General features: G+C 33.7%; 1 protein-coding gene across 2 annotated transcripts; it reads left to right on the forward strand.

Annotated features, from left to right (window-relative positions):
• Positions 1–8,175: 8,175 nt before the first annotated feature.
• Positions 8,176–20,150, forward strand: LOC140439316 (uncharacterized). 2 transcript variants are annotated; one of them, XM_072529155.1, is made up of 3 exons: positions 8,178–10,730; positions 10,863–11,757; positions 11,873–20,150. In XM_072529155.1, the coding sequence occupies exons 1-3, from the start codon at positions 10,724–10,726 to the stop codon at positions 11,967–11,969; spliced, it is 999 nt and encodes a 332-aa protein (XP_072385256.1). In that variant the 5' UTR covers positions 8,178–10,723; the 3' UTR covers positions 11,970–20,150. The 2 variants fall into 2 exon arrangements, with proteins under 2 accessions (XP_072385257.1, XP_072385256.1); XM_072529156.1 differs by having other exon boundaries at positions 8,176–10,730; positions 10,863–20,150.
• The last annotated feature ends 328 nt before the right edge of the window (positions 20,151–20,478 follow it).

Below are 20,478 nucleotides of genomic sequence, written 5' to 3' on the forward strand. Positions count from 1 at the left end.
TGAAGCATCAACAAGTGCTCAGGCGAGACTTGTTCCAAAAATAAAATCAAGAAAATATTCTCAAGAATACTTAAATTTTGTGTTTACCTTTACTGAAGTAAATGAAGAAGAAAGGCCTCTGTGTATCATTTGCTCAAACATTTTAGTAGTCGACATTACGAAACCTAATACCTTGTTTTTTATGTAAATGACCTTGTTAACCTTGTTTTTTATGTAAATGATTTAGCTTTCGACATTACAGACAACAATCAGAATACTCTTATTGTGAAATTTGCAGATGACACTAACATTTTAACTATAGGGTCATCCTTGAATAATTTATTGAATATCGCTAATAATAGATTAGATAAAGCACAGAGATGGCTCAATATGAATAAACTCGTACTGAACAGAGAAAAAACAAATTATATCTGTTTCGTCACTAAAACAAATAATAGTACCTTACCAGAAACTGTCTCAATTCAATCGCAAATGGTTACTCTAAACCAAAGCACAAAATTTCTGGGGGAACATATTGACCAAAATTTAGATTTTGGAGTGCATATAAATGAGATATGTAACAGGTTAGCATCTATCTGTTACTCTTTCAGAATAACAGCAAATTATTTGGACGAAAAATGTAAACGAGTTGTATATTTTTCAAATTTCCATTCTGTAATGCGATTTGGAATAGTTTTCTGGGGGGAAGTGGTAACGCTGAACAGGTTTTTATATTACAAAAAAGAGCAATCAGAACTCTACTTAACTTGAAATACAGGGATTCATGTAGAGGTAATTTCAAAAAACTAAACATACTAACAATGGCTGGAACATACATATATGAATGCTTACTTTTCATTTTTTAAAATAGACATAAATTCTTGAAACACATAACAAACCATAATACTAATACACGAAACAATCTCATAAACTATAACATACCAATACACAGACTAACAGCATCTGAGAAAACCACAGAATATGCCTGTATTAAATTCTTTAATAAACTGCCTTATAGCATCAAAATAGAAACTGACATAAATAAATATAGAGTCTGTTCAACAGTTGCTCATACACCTTGAACCGTACAAAGTGGAAGAATACCTTCAAGCTGACCTGCAGGGAGACTGAGGGCTCTTATCTGAATCTAAATGTCACTGTTATTATCCTTATATTTTAATATTACTTTTATGTTAAGTGTAGGTTGTTACAGCAACCATTACAAATTATAATTGACACCATTCTCTCTATTGACAATTTATATTTGTGTGTAACTTGTGAATCCTGAGAATAAAGCTTTTTTCTATTCTATTCTAATAAACTTAAGACATTTGGAAACGCTTCGAGTTAAAATTAAAATCACAGGAAAAGCAAAAATGATTTTTAAGAAAAAGCTTTACTAGCCTCTTATAAACTCTCGTATCAAATAGCCAGATGTTAAAAACCTCACAGTATTGGTAAAGAGCTTATTTGCCAGCTGCAATTGATATTGTAGAAACTATGTTGGAGATAATTTTGCCTCAAATGATACTGATGCTCGCATTATTTGCTATCTTAAACTGGCATATCAGTAGTAGAAGAATTACTTTTCTGTAAACCAATAGAACTGACGCTCGCATTATTTGCTATGTTAAACGATTTTATAAACGAAGGAATCTGCACCGATGGTGCTTGTGCAATGTCCGGAAAATTTTAAAGTCTACAAGCGCTTGTGAAATAAAAGGCTCCAATGTGTATATGGACACACTGTATGATCTACAGAGAAGCTCTGGCTTCCAAAGAAATGTCTCCTGGCCCGAATCTTGTGCTAACTACGATTGTAGCAGTAGTTAATTACATAAAAATGAGACCTTTGAAAACTAGAATCTTTTCTGAACTTTGTAAAGACATGGGTGCAGTACATTTAGCATTATTATTTTATTGTGAGGCAAGATGGTTATCAAGTGGGAAATTTTTACAACGTGTTTTTGAATTAAAACATGAAATCGCCGTTTTTCTAGAAGAAAATACACTGGAAAAAGAGATGTTTCGAGATGGTTTATTTGTGATGAAATTGAGCTACTTGGTTGACATATTCGAGAAACTAAATATTTTGAACCTTCAGCTTCAAGGAGCCAATACACATATATTGCTCTTATCCCTAATGAAGTCACTAAGACCTCTACTTCTCAATTAATTAGCGATCTTTCACAAGTATTTGCTGTATTTTTGCTACTATTGATGCACTTTTTAGAAGTCCTTCACGCGGATGCTTATCAAGAATTGTGCTACCACGTTTAGTTCAGCACCTCCTCTTTCTACCGACTAATTGAAGCCGAATAATCCTTATATACGTTTAATAATGGTTCATGAATCTATTTTGGTGCTGCACTTTCCAAAAATAAAAATGATATCACTGAATAAGATCTACATGAAATTTTAGTTGTGTCCATCAAACGGTAGTACCATCTTTAAAAAATATAAAAAACGAAACTAATGGCGCCATCTCTTATCTAACTACCTAGTAAATGCAGATTTTAAGTTTTGTGCTGTATTTTAGGAACATAGGAAAAATAATTACTCTTTAAAATAAATGTTTTATTCCAGACTTGTCAACTAATCTCTTGACATTTTATTGTAAGGCTCAACTACTTATTTTATTTGGATATTATATAAAAAAAATGATATTGGGCCGTTCCTCCCATTTTTAATAAGAATTTTTTCTGTACGATACATATATATTAAAACACAAGAAAACATTTTCTTCTGTGAATAAAACCAGCACTAAGTAGCTTGTAGTAAAAAAGCGTTTTAGGGAAGTATGTGTATAGTAATGAACTAATTATAAACTATGACTTTAAAACAATTGGACGTCTGAAAAGGCACAATAATGAGATAAGAGGGCTTTAAAATATTATATTAAGAAAAATCACAAAAACGATCTTTCTAAATTATTAGCAATGGATAAATTGTTGATGCAGTATAGTGAAGAAAATATACAAGTAAATAGAAATTATGGAAAATATTTCCGAAAAAATGTTGAAATCGTGAACTATATTTAGAAAATAGAATATCGATGTTAAAAACAAAGACTGTTTCAGAAATATCACCAGATAGTATTTTGGATTTGGTACTTTATGCTGTACAAACACCAACTTTATATTATTGGATGGAAACCATGTCCCCGTCTCTGCATAGTACTGTCGAATAAAGCTTTGGCGGTTGCCATCACCGGGACTGGCAGATTGGAAGGTAATTGTTGTAGGTAAGTAAATGTGGTATCATCTGGACTATTATTCGGATTACTTAGGAATTCATTCGTGGAAATCTGCCCGTATTTACCGTATCAGTAAGTTGGTAGCTGATGAAGAACTGCTTACCTATCTGGGAGTTTGTTTTAATTGGTCAGCCAAATCAATTGGACTTGGATGGTAAAATCACTGGTAAAACTACGTGAACCGAAACTTGGTGCAGACTACAAACTACGTTGCTAAGAGGTTGCTTTGTCGCTACTATCGTTGCTTTCTTTGTGGATTCCGGATATAGGTGACACCCGGATTCATTAGAATTCTCCCGGCGTGCGGGACTTTGCCTAAAGGGATTCCCTGACTTCCGGAAACTAATGCACTTAATCGTATTACAGACCATACTTCTAAAGAGGAACTATAGCAAAATAGTCAGGAAAACCGCGCTGAATCTCAGCAAAGACCTAAAAAGCCTAGCGAGCGGACAGGTGCTACAACCTATCCGAAAGCCGTAAACAACAGGCCGCAACGTGGAAAGATCAACGGGGCCGTACAACTCCATTGCAATCAACAACCGTTAATCTTGGTATCTTCTTTCCTTGAGATAATCCTTTAAAAAGATATGGCCAATTGTCGTAACAGTTTTGGTAGTAATAGAAAATAAAACATTTCTGGAATACTGAAAGAGTTTGCAATTAAATAAATGCATTGACAAGTATGATAAATCAAAATATAATCAATACAAATCATAATACTAACCACTACCTGCAATGAACTGTGATATTCTTCTGAAATGAAATATAAAGTTTATTTTATAATTGTTGTTTATTTCATAATATATGTTTGATAAAAGCTTTTAGATAACGCAAACAATACAATAATGCTTAAAATGTGAAGACCATGAACATGAAGACCGTATGTAGATTAAAAATATGAAGATACTGAAATTATACATTGAATTATTGATAAAACGAGGAAAAACAGACCGAAATTTGCAGAACCTTGCGAGGTGGTAGAGCAAATTATATATCGATTTGTACATTCTGAAGGAAGTAATGGAACCGCCCTTGCAGCTAAGTCCGTCCGACAATGTTCGTTGAAAGCATTAGTAGGGTTGTTTTGGGTTGATAAAAATAACATCTATAAAGCCATGCGAAAGAAAATTACTCTGGATAAGGATAATTACTGGAAATTTATTTCAGTTCCCGACGTCATAAAACTGATATTCCTCCGATATGGAATAGTAACAGAATAGGCTGTGTATTTATATGGAGAAAACCAGCATCAATATCAACAAAGTACATGGCATATATTCGAACTCCCTAATAGGATGAAATAGTGGCAGAAGAAATAACGATGGAGGACAGTAATGTATGTTCCGGTTTAACGCCTTCAGGTAGGAATCAATGAGTGGACTTTACCGAGCTACCAGACCTTACCTCTGATCGGACTAGGCATTTATAGACCGACTTGGATCATTGGTGAATTACAGTTCAAAACCATAAATCCGTTTGAGACTTCCCTCTATACAAGACAATAATTACACTGCCCCGCAAAACTAACCGGACACGTGAAATTCCATAATTTTCTCCTTTTGGTGTTGTTGGATTGACCTGTATAATAATTAAATATATGTTCAAGTTACTTTTATCCATTCGTTTGTTATTTTAAACAGTTAAAAAGTGTCATTTTTTGTGGCTGAAAAGAAAGTTTTTGTTAATGTGCCCTCGATAAATCGAATATTTACTTAAAATAATGCTTGTTAAATTAATTGTATTCATTTTTGTTGTATTTTGGCTGCTTTTTTCGGAAAGAAAAGTGTTTTTAATAACAAAGAATAATTTATAATGAAGCTAGATCAACAGCACAAGCTGTTGCTCTTTATAATGATGGGCGTTCCATGAGATATATCAAAGATATACTTGTCGTTCCGCGAAGTACAATATTCAATGTTTTACAAAGATTTCGAGAAACTGGTTCTTACTTAAGAAATCTTGTACAGGGAATACCATGGTCAACAAACGCCGTGGAAGATCGTTTTCTTAGACTTCCAAGTGCTTCGAGAGCGGAAAGTTACTGCTACAGCTTTGACTAGGAGACTGGTAGATGTTCATGGTATTGCAGTTTCATATGAGACCGACCATACATCGAAGATTAAGCGAACAATATTTATCATCTTATGTACCTGCTACAGGCTGTTTATTAGACGCAACTCATCGATGACAACGCTTGCAACTTGCAACTCATGCAAATTGGGATATGGAAAATTGGGGAAACGTTTTCAGTTCAAAAGAGAGTTCAGAAGGCCTGCAGAACGCTATACCCAATGTTCTTTAACTGCTATAGTACAGTGTGGTGGTGGAGGTGTAATGGAGGTATTGAATTTGAAAATTGAATAACAATGCAATATTTTACAAATATTGGTTTTCAGTTACTATCTTGGCCACCTACAAGTATAGACCTTAACCCGATAGAGCATTTGTGGGACAACTTGGGAAGGGTAGTTAGGTAAAAAAAAAACGAGTGGGAACAAATACTGTTATATAAATAACTATTATAAAATACTGTATTCTAGGGGAAGTCTAGGGGTCGCACCAATTGTTGCCAAAATGAGAGAGCATAGGTTAAGATGGTTTGGTCATGTTCTACGTCGAGACGTTAATCACCCAATACGAAGAATTGCTGTTGTGTCCTTGGAATTGCTGGGTCCCTGGAGGTAGTAAAAGAGGAAGACCAAAAAAGACCTGGGAGAAGACGCTTAGGCAGGACATGTCGGTAATGGGTATTAATATTTTGATATGACCCAAGATAGACATTTATGGAGAAAGGTAATTAAGGAAGCTGACCCGGCATAGGGATAAAGGCAAAGAGAATGAGGATGATAACATACAAGTAAGAGATATCTAAAAATGTTCTCATTTGTATCTAATTGAAAGGTTATTAGGAACCTTAGAGAATGGTTTAACTGTAGTTCACTACAACTTTTTAGAGCAGCAGCCAACAAAGTGACCATAGCCGTTATGATATCCAACCTCCGATAGATGAAACTTTAAGAAGAAGAAAGGTTATTAGTAACCTTGTCATTTTTAATACACCTCCATAGTAACCAGGTTCCTTAACTATTGTGAACTGTGAGCTAGTTTTTACTTATAAACCGGGTTAAAATAGGAATCAAAGTACCTTTGGAGTTTAGGAATAGACCTACTGGAAAGCTCATCACCTTCATCAGAAGAATTAGCATTCTATAATGTATTCACACTCAAGAAAGTGTGCCTAAATAATTCCACGTGAACATATCATGATAAATTAAAGCAAACACAAACCTATTTACCACGACTTTACAATCTATCAGTTAATGAATATGCAGTCGCCAAATGATCAAGCGGTGCTCTTGCATTTTCCGTTCTTTTTCTTTGCTTTAAATATATTTCTAACTTGATTAGGTTTACGCCCAAAAGATCTTACTAGATCGCGATGCAGAGAAGCTAAATAGCCTAGACGTCTATCTAGATTTAAATTACGTCAATGATAGTCATCAGCAGATTACTAGACAGAACAGCACTACATGAAGATCAAGCAATTAGCTGACGACGTTACAAGAGAAAATAAGACATTTTATTTGTAGTATTTTCAATTTTAATATATTTAACGAACATAGGGAATTTGGGAGCTCAAGAAATGAACAAACTATATTTAAAAATATACTTATTGGACTAGATTGTAATTTAAGAGTCTTGTTACATCATAGGCGTTTTTTTTTGTTTAGTGCGTGTTAAGTCGGCCTCGTCTTTAGAGAGTCGCTTGTAATGTTATTTAGGAGCACCACAATTAAGAGAACTTTTGAGTATAATGTGTGTGTGTGTGTGTGTTGAGTGAAATGAAATGCCTTGTTACTAAGCGACTCCGACTTCAGTGTCTTTACAAAGAGTCCCTTATTATATCCGAACGATGACGGCGACGTCTCGAGCGAGTACAAATCCAACTAATATAAATCAATGATCGAACTCTTATTTGCAACAAACTGACAGTTGTAGTAAAATAATTTACAGCATATTATGTCGTAATAAGTACTGCACAAAGATATTCACAGAAGCTGCTATAAAATAAAGTTATGCACCATATTAATTGATTTCAAAAAGTCATACGACAGAATTAATAGGAAAACATGTTTCAAGCAATGAGTCAGCTGGACATCCCAAGAAGGTCCAAAAACGCAGACAAAATACTGAAGAAATTATCGAATAAAAAAGTATGAGCACACAAATACCGTATCAAATACTAAACTAAGAGTAAAAGACGTAAAGGTGAATAGAGAAGCCGAGTGTAGCTCAGATCACTGTCTTAATAAGAGGAAACAAACATTTGTAGAATGAAAATAGGAAAAATAACATAAAACAGACAGTAGGAAATGGAAGAATACATCTACTTCATTTCTGGACACTAGCGCAAAAACTGAAAGAAACACACATTACTAAGACAGATGAATAGAACGAATAATACAGTGAAATCAGGATGTCGAACAACGTATATTAAAAGAGAAAACATAGCAAAAAGTATTGCAAAACGGAATCGAATAAAAAATGGCACATAAGAAATTAAATAAGGGGTATAACGAGAAGTAGTCACAAAAAGTTTGCAAAAAAAGTGTGAGTGCTTAGAGAGTCATATAAGAAACACAAATAGTTTGAACAATGGGAATATAAACTATGAAAACAACAAACAAATTATAGTCAATTTGATACCCGTTGAAGGAAAATGGTAATGAAAAGTTTTCCCGAACAATAAACGACTCCCAAGAAACAACAGAACGGGCGAAGGCAAACCTGAACTCTGCCAACTATGACTACGCCCAAGAAATGCGTAGATATGCGGTTGACGATTACGGTAAAAATTTCCCAGGAAAAGCAAACAACTTTTAAACATTCAGAATCTTTGGACTACTTTTTTTAGGTATTCAGAGATATCCGATTCATTTCCAGAATTTATCACTGCCCTTTAAACAAAAGAAAACCAAGTTCATTTAAAATTTAATAGTAAAACAAACAAAAAATATATAAAAATTTTATTATCGGTTAAAATTAGAAAAAAAAAATGGTTATCTAGGAAAATACTGTTTGTGTGATCACTTGTCTTCAGAAATCGATGATAAAACTTGTTCACAATAAATTTAGAAATCAACGTTGTAATAAAATCTTTTATGGCATATTACGTCAGAACAATTGTGTCGCAAGTGTAATTGCTATACCAGCATTAAAAACTATATGTTGGAACAAGCAGTTATTTTACGAATAAAATGCCAATTTACCGAAATTCTTTTATTTAAATTGTAAATATGAAATCAACAATATTTTTTGTGACGTATAGAATAATTATATTATGGCTTAATTATATATTTTATATTGATCACTATTTAATTAATTGTTTGATAATTGAAAACTGCTGACAACTCAATATTGGAACGTTTTTTGCTTAACGTGAAGTTTCTTAAGTTTTATCAGCCCGACGCCAACAAGGCTTTGAAATCAAACATACGAGTAGGTAGTGCGTTGTCAACAATAATTGACACGCGTCATTTGGGTATGAATAATTAACAAACATCAGTTTATTTGGGATTAAAATACAATAATGGCACATGGAGGACCTACTGATCCAAAAGTGCGAGAAATTATTATTCATCAGTATCATAAAGGGAAAACAATGCGTGAAATTTCCAGAGAATTGACTGTAGCAACAACCACCGAGTTAAATATAATGAAAAAATATGCTGAAACAGTCAGTATTGATGTTCGAGGCAAGAGCTCAGGGTGGCTCAGGCCATCCAAAAGTTGTTTCTCAAAGGAGTGTAAGGCATTTAATAAGAATATGTAAGTCGGAAAAACGAAATACACTACGAGAAGAAACTGTTAGGTGGAATAGTGAAACTGGAGTGAATGTTTCCCGAGAATGCTGTCGCAAATATATCCACAAAAGCGGTCTTAGTTTTTATAAGTATATGGTATGGTATGTTTGATAGGTTCTTCTTTGCGATATAAATTTTTTGATTTAGTCGAGTAGGCCAAAGAAAAACCATTGTTGACAGAAATTCAAAAAAGGAACGGTTACAGTTGGGCTAAATCAAAACTTTCGTGGACCAAAGATATCTATAGCGACGAAAGCAAATTTGATGTCTGTGTGGGAGATTACCGAAAGCTTGTGATTCGGGAATAAAGGCATTCCATAAGGATTGTCTCAAAAGGACTGTTAAGTTTCCACAGGGCATCATGGTGTGGGGTTAACTACGTGCTAAATTGCCAGATCTATGGGATAGTTTCACTCCTGAATTCTGTGAAGGCGTAGTTGATACAATGCCTAACAGAGGTAAGACTGTTAATCAAGCTAAAGGTTAAAAGGATAAGGGTAAAAAATGTTCCAATATTTAGTTGACAGCAGTTATCAAATAGTAATCAACATTAAATATATAATTAAACCATAAAAATAATTCCATACATCATAAAACATGTTAATTTCATATTTACAATTTAAAAAACTGAAATATAACAATTTCGGTAAATTGGCATTTTATTCTCAAAATAATTGCTTGTTGCAACATATATTTGTTAGGGTTCGTAATAGTGGAGTTTGGACTGGAGTTTATTTTGACGAGTTCATAAGCTCTTTCAGACGCATATATCATCTGTATGTATTATTGTTTAGAAAAATCTATATTTCAAAAAATGAAATAGAAAAATTGGGAGAACATAAGTGGAGCTAAATACCATGATAAGTATAAAATATTTAGCGATTGGAAGTAGCATCGAAAAATCGAAAAATAAAACGTTAAAAAATCAGTATTTATAAAATTTATACATATTTTATTTAAAAAATAATTCTGGTTCAATGTACAAGAAACTATATTAAAATGAGTATAAAAAAAATTCGTTTTAGTGTAATGAAATAATTAAATCTTTATAAGCGTCTTATAAAAATTAAGCACAATTTTACTAGATTTTTTTTAAACTGAAAAATTTTTCCACTCGGTGTCCCTTTTTCGTTAAAATATATTTTAGATAATATAAATCTTTTTGATATTTTTTAACAAATTTAATAAAACCAGAGGATTAATCACTATATATAATTATTCTTTGGGTCAATTGGAAGGCCGTTTTGGAAGAAAGCAAATGTATGCTTGAAGGTATTCCAAAAGAGTGCCAGCATGTGAAAGTAGTACTAGACAATTGAGGGGCTGAGAGGAAAAGTGGTACAAGTGACATTTTGTATAAAAGTGAGATATGTGCATGAGTGGCTAGAGGATGTTGAGATTTATTAATATAAAAATGGTACAAGTACAAAACACACTACAGTACGGACATCTGTATGTGAGAAGTAAAAGCTCTCACCAATTTCTGGTAATGGTTTTCTGTATAAGTGGTCCAAGGTTACATGTCCCACTTTTGTTCTAAACCTTATGTAGTTGTTTGTGACAGCCACGTTTTAAAAGTGTGCAGGAATATTAATACAATTTGTGAAATAGCCTTAAAATAATGCAAGGTAAGTCTTCAATGCGTTTTATATTTTTTCAATTGTTATTTTATAGGGTTATTTTATTTATCTATGTCTTCAAAAAGTAGTAGTTGAAAGAAACTTATAGCATAACCTTAAAATGTTTCTTTTTTGTTTCAGAATCTGACAGTTATTCGGAATATGACGATTCAGAAGAGGACAGAAACTATAGTCCAATAGAAGAAAGTAGTAGCGATAGTAATCATGATCTACAAAACATTGCAGATGTTCATTTAAACAAGTCATTAAAGAAAAAGGGCAAAAAACGTTTGAGATATAGCGATTTAGATAAGAGGCAAGTAAGAAAACGAAAAAGAAATGCAGGTGAGGAATACGTAGGCTATAAAAACAAGTTAGTAAAAGCAAGAAGTTTGCAAAATTATATACATACTTGCAGATTTCAGTGTCAAAAATTCACCGATGAAGAAAGACAGGAAATATTTAACCAATTCTGGGGTCTAGGAAATTGGAATCTGCAGAATGCATTCATTACGTCTTGTACAGAGATCGCTTTGCCCAAACGACGACGTACAGAAGCTGTTACTAATAAAGGAAAGAGCGTTACTATCAAACTAAAAAATATGAGAGTTTGCAAAATGTTTTTCTTAAAAACTTTGGATATCAGCAATGGACGGTATTCGAGAATTTTAAATGGGATATCTGACGTTGGAATCACCGCTGTTGATAAAAGAGGAAGAGCTCCATGTCCTAATAAACTATCACAGGATGTAATTGATAAGGTAAAACGACATATTGATATGTTTCCAAAATATACCAGCCATTACACCAGACATTACAATCCCCGTAGACGGTACCTTCCTTCATTTTTGACCATAAGAAAAATGTATAAGTGTTACCTAGAGCATTGTCAAGAAAATAACGAAGCTCCTGTCAAGGAATGGTTCTACAGGAGAGTGTTTAATACCGAATTTAATCTAAGTTTTCATTATCCCTTGTCCGATACTTGTAATAAGTGCGATAAGTTCGAAACATCAATAAAATCGTGCACAAGTGAGTCAGATAAAAAGAAAATAATGTGCGAGAGAGAGAGCTTCATCACCGAAAAGCCGAATCGGGAATACAAGCCAAAAAAGAGGCAAAAATAGTGGCTGAAACTTCAAGGTATGAAGAAGTGGTATCAGTTTGTTTCGATCTACAAAAAACTTTACCTACACCAGCACTTACAACCAACAAAGTGTTTTATATGCGAGTATTATGGACATATAATTTTGGAGTCCATAATTTGGGCAAGAAATGTGCTTCAATGTATATGTGGGATGAATCGGTAGCATCCAGAGGCTCTATGGAAGTTTCTTCATGTCTTTGGAAATTTATTGCTGGTCTTAATCAAAATACACGACATCTTATTGCATTTAGTGATTCTTGTTCGGGTAAAATAAGAATAGAAATATTGTGAAATTTTTTATGTATGTGGTTAAAGAAACTCAGCTAGAAATAATAGACCACAAATTCCTTGAACCGGGACATACCTTCATGGAATGCGATGAAGATTTCGGAGTCATTGAAAAGTACAAAAAGCAAAATACCTTATATTTTTGTACCCAGTGAGTGGATGAATGCTGTGAGAAACAGTTCTAAGAAGTTTAAATGTGAAGAAATGAAGATGGAGCACTTCATTTCACTCGAAAACTTCAACGAGTACTTGCAGGAAAATATTAAAAAGGATGATGAGAATAATCAGATAAAATGAAGAGAAATAAAATGGATTCGGTTTGAGAAGAAAGACCCATTTACTATGAAATTCAAGTACACTCTCAATGAAGAGACTGAATTTATAACTGTTAACTGTATGAAGAAGATGCGTGGAAGACCACCTCAGAATATTAGTCTTAGCCAACTGAATAGTTCACCCATGAGTCTGAAGTATGAAAAATGGAAGAATTTACAAGACCTACTATGCTTTGTGCCACCAATTTACCATCAATTTTACAATCAGCTCAATCACACTGCGAAGAAGGGAAAACAAGGTCAGAAAAAGAAGCCAATGCAACCTGAAGAAAGAAAAGAGAAGGACAATGAAGATGACGATGAGGTAGACGACAATGATAAAATACTTTTGAGCGACTATGATGATGAGGAAGATATTTAGCTCAGTTGGTAGCACGTCTATATAATATCATTTCGTTATTATTTTTATGCATTTTTTGTTCCTGTATTTTTGTGCAATATACATTTTGTTTTCGTATCTAATGTAGCTTCTTAAATAAATGTTCAAAAAATTACGTGTATTTCTTTTATAAAAGATATTATTTATTTATTTACTCATGGTAATATTTACTTGTACCATTTTTACTCTAAACAACAAAAATGGTACATGTACATTTTGTAAAAAATGTTTCAAAAAAACTAAATGTATATGATTGTAAAAACTGCACATGAAAACATTAAGAACTTACTAATAATAATATCTTGATTAGATTTTAAAATTTTGTTTGGTCTTTTTGTGCCACTACTTAAACTTTAACTCTCATTTTCTCAAAACTATCTAAATGTCACTTGTACCACTTTTCCTCTCAGCCCCTCAATTAAGTCTATCGTCTCATTTATACAAACCTCCCAAAAGGCTCATTTTCCGTTAAAATAAGAAAAGACCTGAAAACTGGCAACACTCCAATGGTCACGGAAGAGGTCTCCACTAACCAATTTAATCTACAATTCATCAACCTCTGTCATCAAAAAAACAGCAAGAAAATCTGAAACTGTGACGTTTTTCTTTTTCTTTGAGACGATGTGAAAAGTGTCAATTTGGCGATGATCATAAGTAGTATGAACAATTTATTTCTAAGTCTGTTTGGAAGGTAATAATTAATTTTCCGACTATTAATTAAATTATTAACAACTGTATCATTATTATAAGCCAATCAGTATTGAACGAGGCGTAAGACAAGGCTGTATACTATCTCCCACCCTCTTTAACGTGTATTCTGAGAATCTATTTAGCTTTAAAAGATCAAAAAGGAATTATCATAGGAGAAGAAATAATTAACAATATACGGTACGCCGACGATACTGTGATTCTAGCTGAAAACATCGACGATCTGCAGGAGCTAATCAATAGAGTTGACATGGAATGCACAAATTGGGGACTGTCGATAAATATCGATAAAACTAAATACATGGTGACCAGTAAAGTGGATATCGGCGCAACCCAACTGATATTAAACCAACAACCGCTGCAGAGAGTTCAGAGATTCAAATACCTTGGATGTTGGATTACCCAAAATCTAGATCCATCCTTCGAAATTCGATGTAGAATTGAACAGGCAAGAAACTCATTTCAAAAATTCAAGCCTCTATTATCCAATAACTCATTAAATTTGGAAATCCGTGAAAAGTTTACAAGATGTTACGTGTGGTCTGTACTTTTGTATGGATGTGAAGCTTGGACTTTAAACGCCGATATCATGAATAAAATCGAGGCGTTTGAGATGTGGTTGTATCGAAGGATACTAAAAATTCCATGGACTAGCAGAATCAGAAACGAAGAAGTTCTTCGAAGAATGGGACATCAACGAACTCTATTAAATATTATTAAGAGGCGTAAACTAGAATATCTTGGGACATATAATCAGAGGACCAAGATATGAGTTCCTTCGGCTAATTCTCAACGGTAAAATCGAAGGAAAGAAATGGATAGGACGGAAGAAACTCTCTTGGTTGAGGAATTTGCGGCAGTGGACAGGTTTGACAGCGGACCAATTGCTACACGTAGCGCAAGACCGAGATCAGTATAAAAATATAAGCATGGTAGTCGCCGACGTTCCGTACGGATATGGCACTCTAAGAAGAAGTATCATTTTCTCAAGAATGCTTTATACAAAAGCATTAAACTTGATAGTATATTTCGTTGACAAAATAAAGGAAACTTTTTTGATTGTAAAGCTGTAAATTTAATGTAAGTAAACATGATCTAAAACTTTGCGGTGTTCGAGTGCAAAAACGTCCTCTTTATTTTGTCAGGCAAACATTCTATTCGGTTTAACTGTTATTTATAAAGCATCCCTAAGAAAATTGTATAGCTATTCATAATTTAATTATTACTTGGTAAATTAAACGTACTTCAACCTTGGTGTTCGTCGACATTTTCTTTGTCTTTTCCACTTGTTATCTACCTATCAGATGTAAAAATATAATTGCCCCCAATTCACGCTTTTCATCTCGTCTGTTTTAAAGGAAAACATTCCAGTGTCAGATTTCCTTATCATAAAAAATTTGTCCCGACATTCTTAAATTTTTTTTTTTTTCGTCGGTTCCTTAGATCGATGGACTGTAGACCATTACGTTAGCATTATAAGAAGCCAAGAAATCGGAATACGTCTTGATATAAACTTAATAATATCTAATGATCGAAGGATAAATTTTACACAAAATCTTTGGACCAGTTTGTATTTTTCTGTACGAGAGAATGTGTAATATTAATAAAGACCAATCACATTCGATCATTAATTTTTCAACAAAGATTAAAAATCCATGCAATCAAATAAATTATCCTCAAATAAACTTATCGCAACAAAGCTCAACAATACTGGCAATACAAATTTAAGTCATTCATACTTTAAAATGTGTACGGACAAGATGCTTTGATATGATTAATTTTTTGGGAAGACATGGTAACCACAAACGAGATAGGAATACATTAAGTAACCAAGGAAATCTATTTTCTCCACGAGATAATACAGGACTGACTGAAGAGGGAATAATGCTTTCGTATATTTACGAAAACTGCAACTACATACATAAAATAAAATTGTCTTTTATCAAGTTCATTAAAAAGCTCATCAAAACAGCAATTGGTAGCTACATTTAGAGACCATGCTTTGTGTTAACCACGTATTAGTTGCAAAAAATATAAACTCTCGTTTATTTTCATTCAAGACTGCATTGCATTATAAATTAGTAACCAGACATATGGAGATATAAAAACAAGTGTTTCATTGCATTTGAAATGATTAAAACAATTATTGCGGCCGTCATGGGATATCCGGTAGGTGTGAAACATCGTCGCAATATTATTTATGGTTCAATAGAGGGGCACACCCAGTGAATATATTGCCATCATGATGGCATGTTGTGTACTGGACGTGCCTTTGTTCACTCACATGATGGCATACTATAGATTATGCAATTTTCCATCAGAGTCAGTCTTATATCCAAGGAGCTCCAATAGATGTTTAACATAAATAGGTGGGTCATGTAGAAATGAATTGGATTTTTACCCGCAACATTAAATACGTTGAGAATTGCTATCGTGAGAGAGTGATAGAGGACTGATATTACGAGACAAAGAACCAAAACGTTTTAGGAACATTAAACTTGATCCCCGCCAAAGATCATTAGTTTAATTAAGCTGCTTTCCACCAGCAAAATTAGTTAATAAGACTGCTTTTCAAAATAATACAAGATCTATAGTCCAGCTCTCAGTTTAGCCTCCTGGAGTATATGTAAATTACTCATGACATACGCTCTACTGAAAAAATCAAGCATAAAACAGCATTGAAGGAAAGCAGATACATCATGGAATATTTGACAAACTTCTATAACAAATTCTGGAGTAGTGACATGCTACCTGAATTAATAAGCTTAATTAAGCAAAGTATTACTTATTTCTTCAGTCTTATCTTAGCGAGGCGCTTTATTTTGTCAATCATAATCATAATTTTACTACTGCATGATCAATCGATAAGTATTGCTGGTAAGAAGTATTTGGGTCCACACCAGCACATACTTGCATAGCATCGAATGTGCAACATTTGGACATGTTTTGAGACAGATAAATGCTGACTTCTGCAGAATATTACCTCAAGAAAGATTGTGGCAAAAAAGGAAGTATAGAAAAAGAAAAATGTCATGGCTGCGAAACTTAAAAGATAGTGGTTTAACTGCAGCTAAAATCAATCAAGTATTTCGTGCAGCTGTATCCAAAATTCAAATAACTATGATGACAGAAGAGGTTTCTACTCTCGACTCAATAAACTTTGAAAATCCATGTCAGAATTTCAGGGTAGATTCCACTTTCGGTAGGGATCAATGAACAAGAGCCAATGAGACATAAATAAACTGAATTTCATAATTCTGAATCCTGTATCAGTTTTTTTGTATTTAGGATGCAATATTAATAAAACCTACGCAGTACTAGATGACATGCCTTTCAATTTCTTGCAATATTATAAAATAAAAGAAATATTAAACAACGTACCAGTTTCTAAAATATACTAAAAATCAAATCTGGTACTTTGGTTGGCAATTTAAAGATATCGAAAAATAAATACCGAATATATCGACTAATATTAAACACAAATTTGATTTTTACACTTTGTTCAAAGTGATTTTCTTTTTTTAATTTAACAAGGTTACTTGTTAATGATGACATATTACCAAGAAGAGCTGTATATAGTAAAATGCAGAGCAGGACATCAAAAGGGAGACAGAATCTGGAGTCGGAACTGCGAAGAAAACGGCGCAATACTGCTAATGTTGGAGGCAGAAATTACAGGAAGTCAGACTCAATTTGGGCTGTAGCGCCATTTCAACAAAACAGACTGCAAACAATCTCAAGAATTTTTAGGAAGCAATAGGTAACTGTGCCTATAACCAGGCTATAAAGGAGTAACTTTTCTGGGCGAGATCTGTGTAATGATCTAAGAAAACTCATATCAGATAGAATTATATACATGCGAAAATAATCAATTGATCATATTAACTTAGAACAACAGGACAGGTGCAAGCGAATAAAGCTGACTGATCAAAAGCTTCGTGTCGAAGTAACTCCTCAAAAATAGTACAACTAATTAGCTTCTGCTCTGCTTACCTACAGCTGTCTTAACAGATATCATTTCAAAATATGTCAAATCAGAACGTGAGGACTGCTATGAGGAATAAAGTTCAGAAATATACTTCGTGACTCCATACTATTGTCTTACAAAATGCTGGAAAGATCTTTACCTTGTTCCGTGGGAACAATAAATATGTGGGTAAACTCGGCTATGTACTTTTTACATTTACCGCAAGACCATATATTTTTCGCCTCCAGTTAGGAAACTTCTCGCACCTGCGGAACACTGAAACTCGGTATCCATTCAGTGGCACCTCTGCGAGGTATTAGGTAACAATCCGTCATTATGACGATGTCAACATTCCTGAAAATCTAGACACCTAGTTCTTCGGTTAATATTTGTATGCCAAATATTTTTAAAAAAGCGGAAGGTGAATCTGAACTATGTTAACATAACAATTTATTATATAAAAAAAGTTAGACTACATTGGATTACAGGCAGAAGAACATCTTATTTGAAAACTTAAGAATCTACAATAGAACATCAACTGTTTATTAAATGGCTGATACATAAGTGAAAATTCACATATCCGTTTGCCAATCTTCATTTTGAAAATGACATGCCTTGCCTATTCCAATGATTTAGCGCTTTGTTTACACTTTATTTCAATTGAATTGAAATAAAAAAATCGATTCTTTAGTTTGTGCAATCTGTTTTGTTCGCCTGAAGATTAATTATTGCAGTCAAAACTGTCAAAATACCTGGGAATTACACTGTCTAGCTATGGAGACCTGGACAAAGAAGTGAGAGATCAAGTAAAAAAAGCAAATAGACTGACAGGATGCCTTAATAACACTATATGGCGAAACAGACACATTGACACTGAGATGAAGTCAAAAATTTATAAAGCCAGTGTAAGACCAATAATGACACGGCTCAGAAACAAGACCCGACACAGCCACACCGCAAAGGCTACTGGAAACGGTAGAGATGAGAGTACTAAGAAAAATTACAGGAAATACGCTGAGAGATCGAAAGAGAAGTGAAGACAGAAGAAAGTATAACGTACAGTATATAAATGAATGGACACAAAATAGAAAAAAAGAATGGAATAACCACATAAGCAGAATGGAGGAGACCCGTGTCGTCAAAATAGCAAGAAAAAAAGACACCAATCGGCAAAAGTATCGGACGACCGCGCAAAAGATGAAGTGACAACCTTCCACAGAGGTATTAATCTGCCAATGAACAAGCAGAATTGCTTATAAAATGGAAGAAGAAAACTACCAGATATAGAAAAGTCTATGACGGATTTGGATTCAGATTTAAAAGTTATTTGTGGAAAAATTATGAAACCGGATTTTTCGGGTCTAGTCTCAGAGACCTTGGAACCACAGTCAACACAAAATGGGACCAGTCAACAGAAATAAGATCACGAATTGAAAAAGCGCGAAACGCGTTCAACAATATGAAAAAGTGGTTCACAAGCAAAATCTCATTGGAACTAAAATTAAGACTGGTCAAGTGTTATGTCTTCCCGGTCTTGTTCTATGGAGCAGAGGCATGGACCACAACGGAAGCCACCCTGAAGAAACTAGAATCCTTTGAGCTGTGCATATATCGCCGTATTCTTCGGATATCCTGGACAGACCACATCAGTAACGTGGAAGTAATGCAGAGAATAGGCAAAAGCAAAGAAATAATCTTCACCGTAAAGAAACGGAAACTTGAGTACTTCGGACATGTCATGAGGCATACTAAGTACCGGCTGCTACAGTTAATAGTCCAAGGAAGAATCGACAGTAGGAGGGGACCGGGAAGAAGACGACACTCATGGATGCATAACCTGCGACAATGGTTCGGACTAACATCGACCGAACTGTTCAGAGGGGCCGTAAACAAAGTCAAAATAGCCTTGTTAATAGCCAACGTCCGAAACGGATAGGGCAAAGGAAGAAGAAGAAGTCTCAGAGAAAACTAAAAAAACAGCACGGTTTTATTTTGACTCGTAAGCCTGGAGCAATTTTGATAATGTGCAAAATCATTAATCGCTTTCTCTTTTGACTAATTTTATAACTACAAAATGTTCTTCAGAACTAGGCTTCAAAGGTCTCGGCACGTGCTGATTAATACAGCAATGTCTGTACAAAGATAAAAACGTTCGGGGACACTTGACTGCTAGCATTGAAGAGGTTGATAGTTGTAAAAAGATTAAAAATCAAAGCTAAAAACACTATATCTTGACCTGCACTATTCACCCTGTTAAGGACCAGTGGCGGTGCATGGGAGTTGTCTACGAACTACATTAAAGTTAAAAGAACATTTAGAAATCTGTCAAAGGTCAAACATCATATTTTATCGTTTTATATCGTTATTAACTTTTATATTTACTTTTATTTTAATTTATATTTCATTTTATAATCGACTTATCGCATGCTAAGTGAATGCATTTTTCGCACGTTGGAAAATTTGAACACTGTTGTTGCGTTCTTTTATTTTAATGTAGTTCGTAGACAACACACCACGCACCGCCACTCATCCTTAAAAGGGCGAATAATTAGATAATGATGACCATGACATCATAAAGGGGATTATATATATATATATATATATATATATATATATATATATATATATATATATATATATATATATATATATATATTTTTACGCTTATTCGACTTCAAATAAGTTACCGGAAAAATGTAAAATTTGATGTAAAGAAATAAAAGAATTAAGCGAAAGATGTATGTTCTAAAATGTTTCCGAATGAAATGTTATCTTACAATTTAACAGCAACATTCGATATTTCAACCAAGAGCAGTATTTTAAAACAAAGTTTGGTAGAATTTATGACTTTGGGTGTCTAAAAATGCAACAAGTACAAAAATAACCTGAAACTACAAGAGATCGGGCTATAAGTTCTTATAGTCGTTGTTGTT

This window comes from Diabrotica undecimpunctata, chromosome 4 (genome assembly GCF_040954645.1).
Source record: "Diabrotica undecimpunctata isolate CICGRU chromosome 4, icDiaUnde3, whole genome shotgun sequence".
NCBI classification, from domain to species: domain Eukaryota; kingdom Metazoa; phylum Arthropoda; class Insecta; order Coleoptera; family Chrysomelidae; genus Diabrotica; species Diabrotica undecimpunctata.

Excerpts from the sequence above, each read along its gene's own strand:
- LOC140439316 (XM_072529155.1), top strand. Across the intron at positions 11,758-11,872 it reads ATAAAATCGTGCACAAGTGA|AAGTGGTATCAGTTTGTTTC; the intron begins GTCAGATAAAAA and ends CAAGGTATGAAG.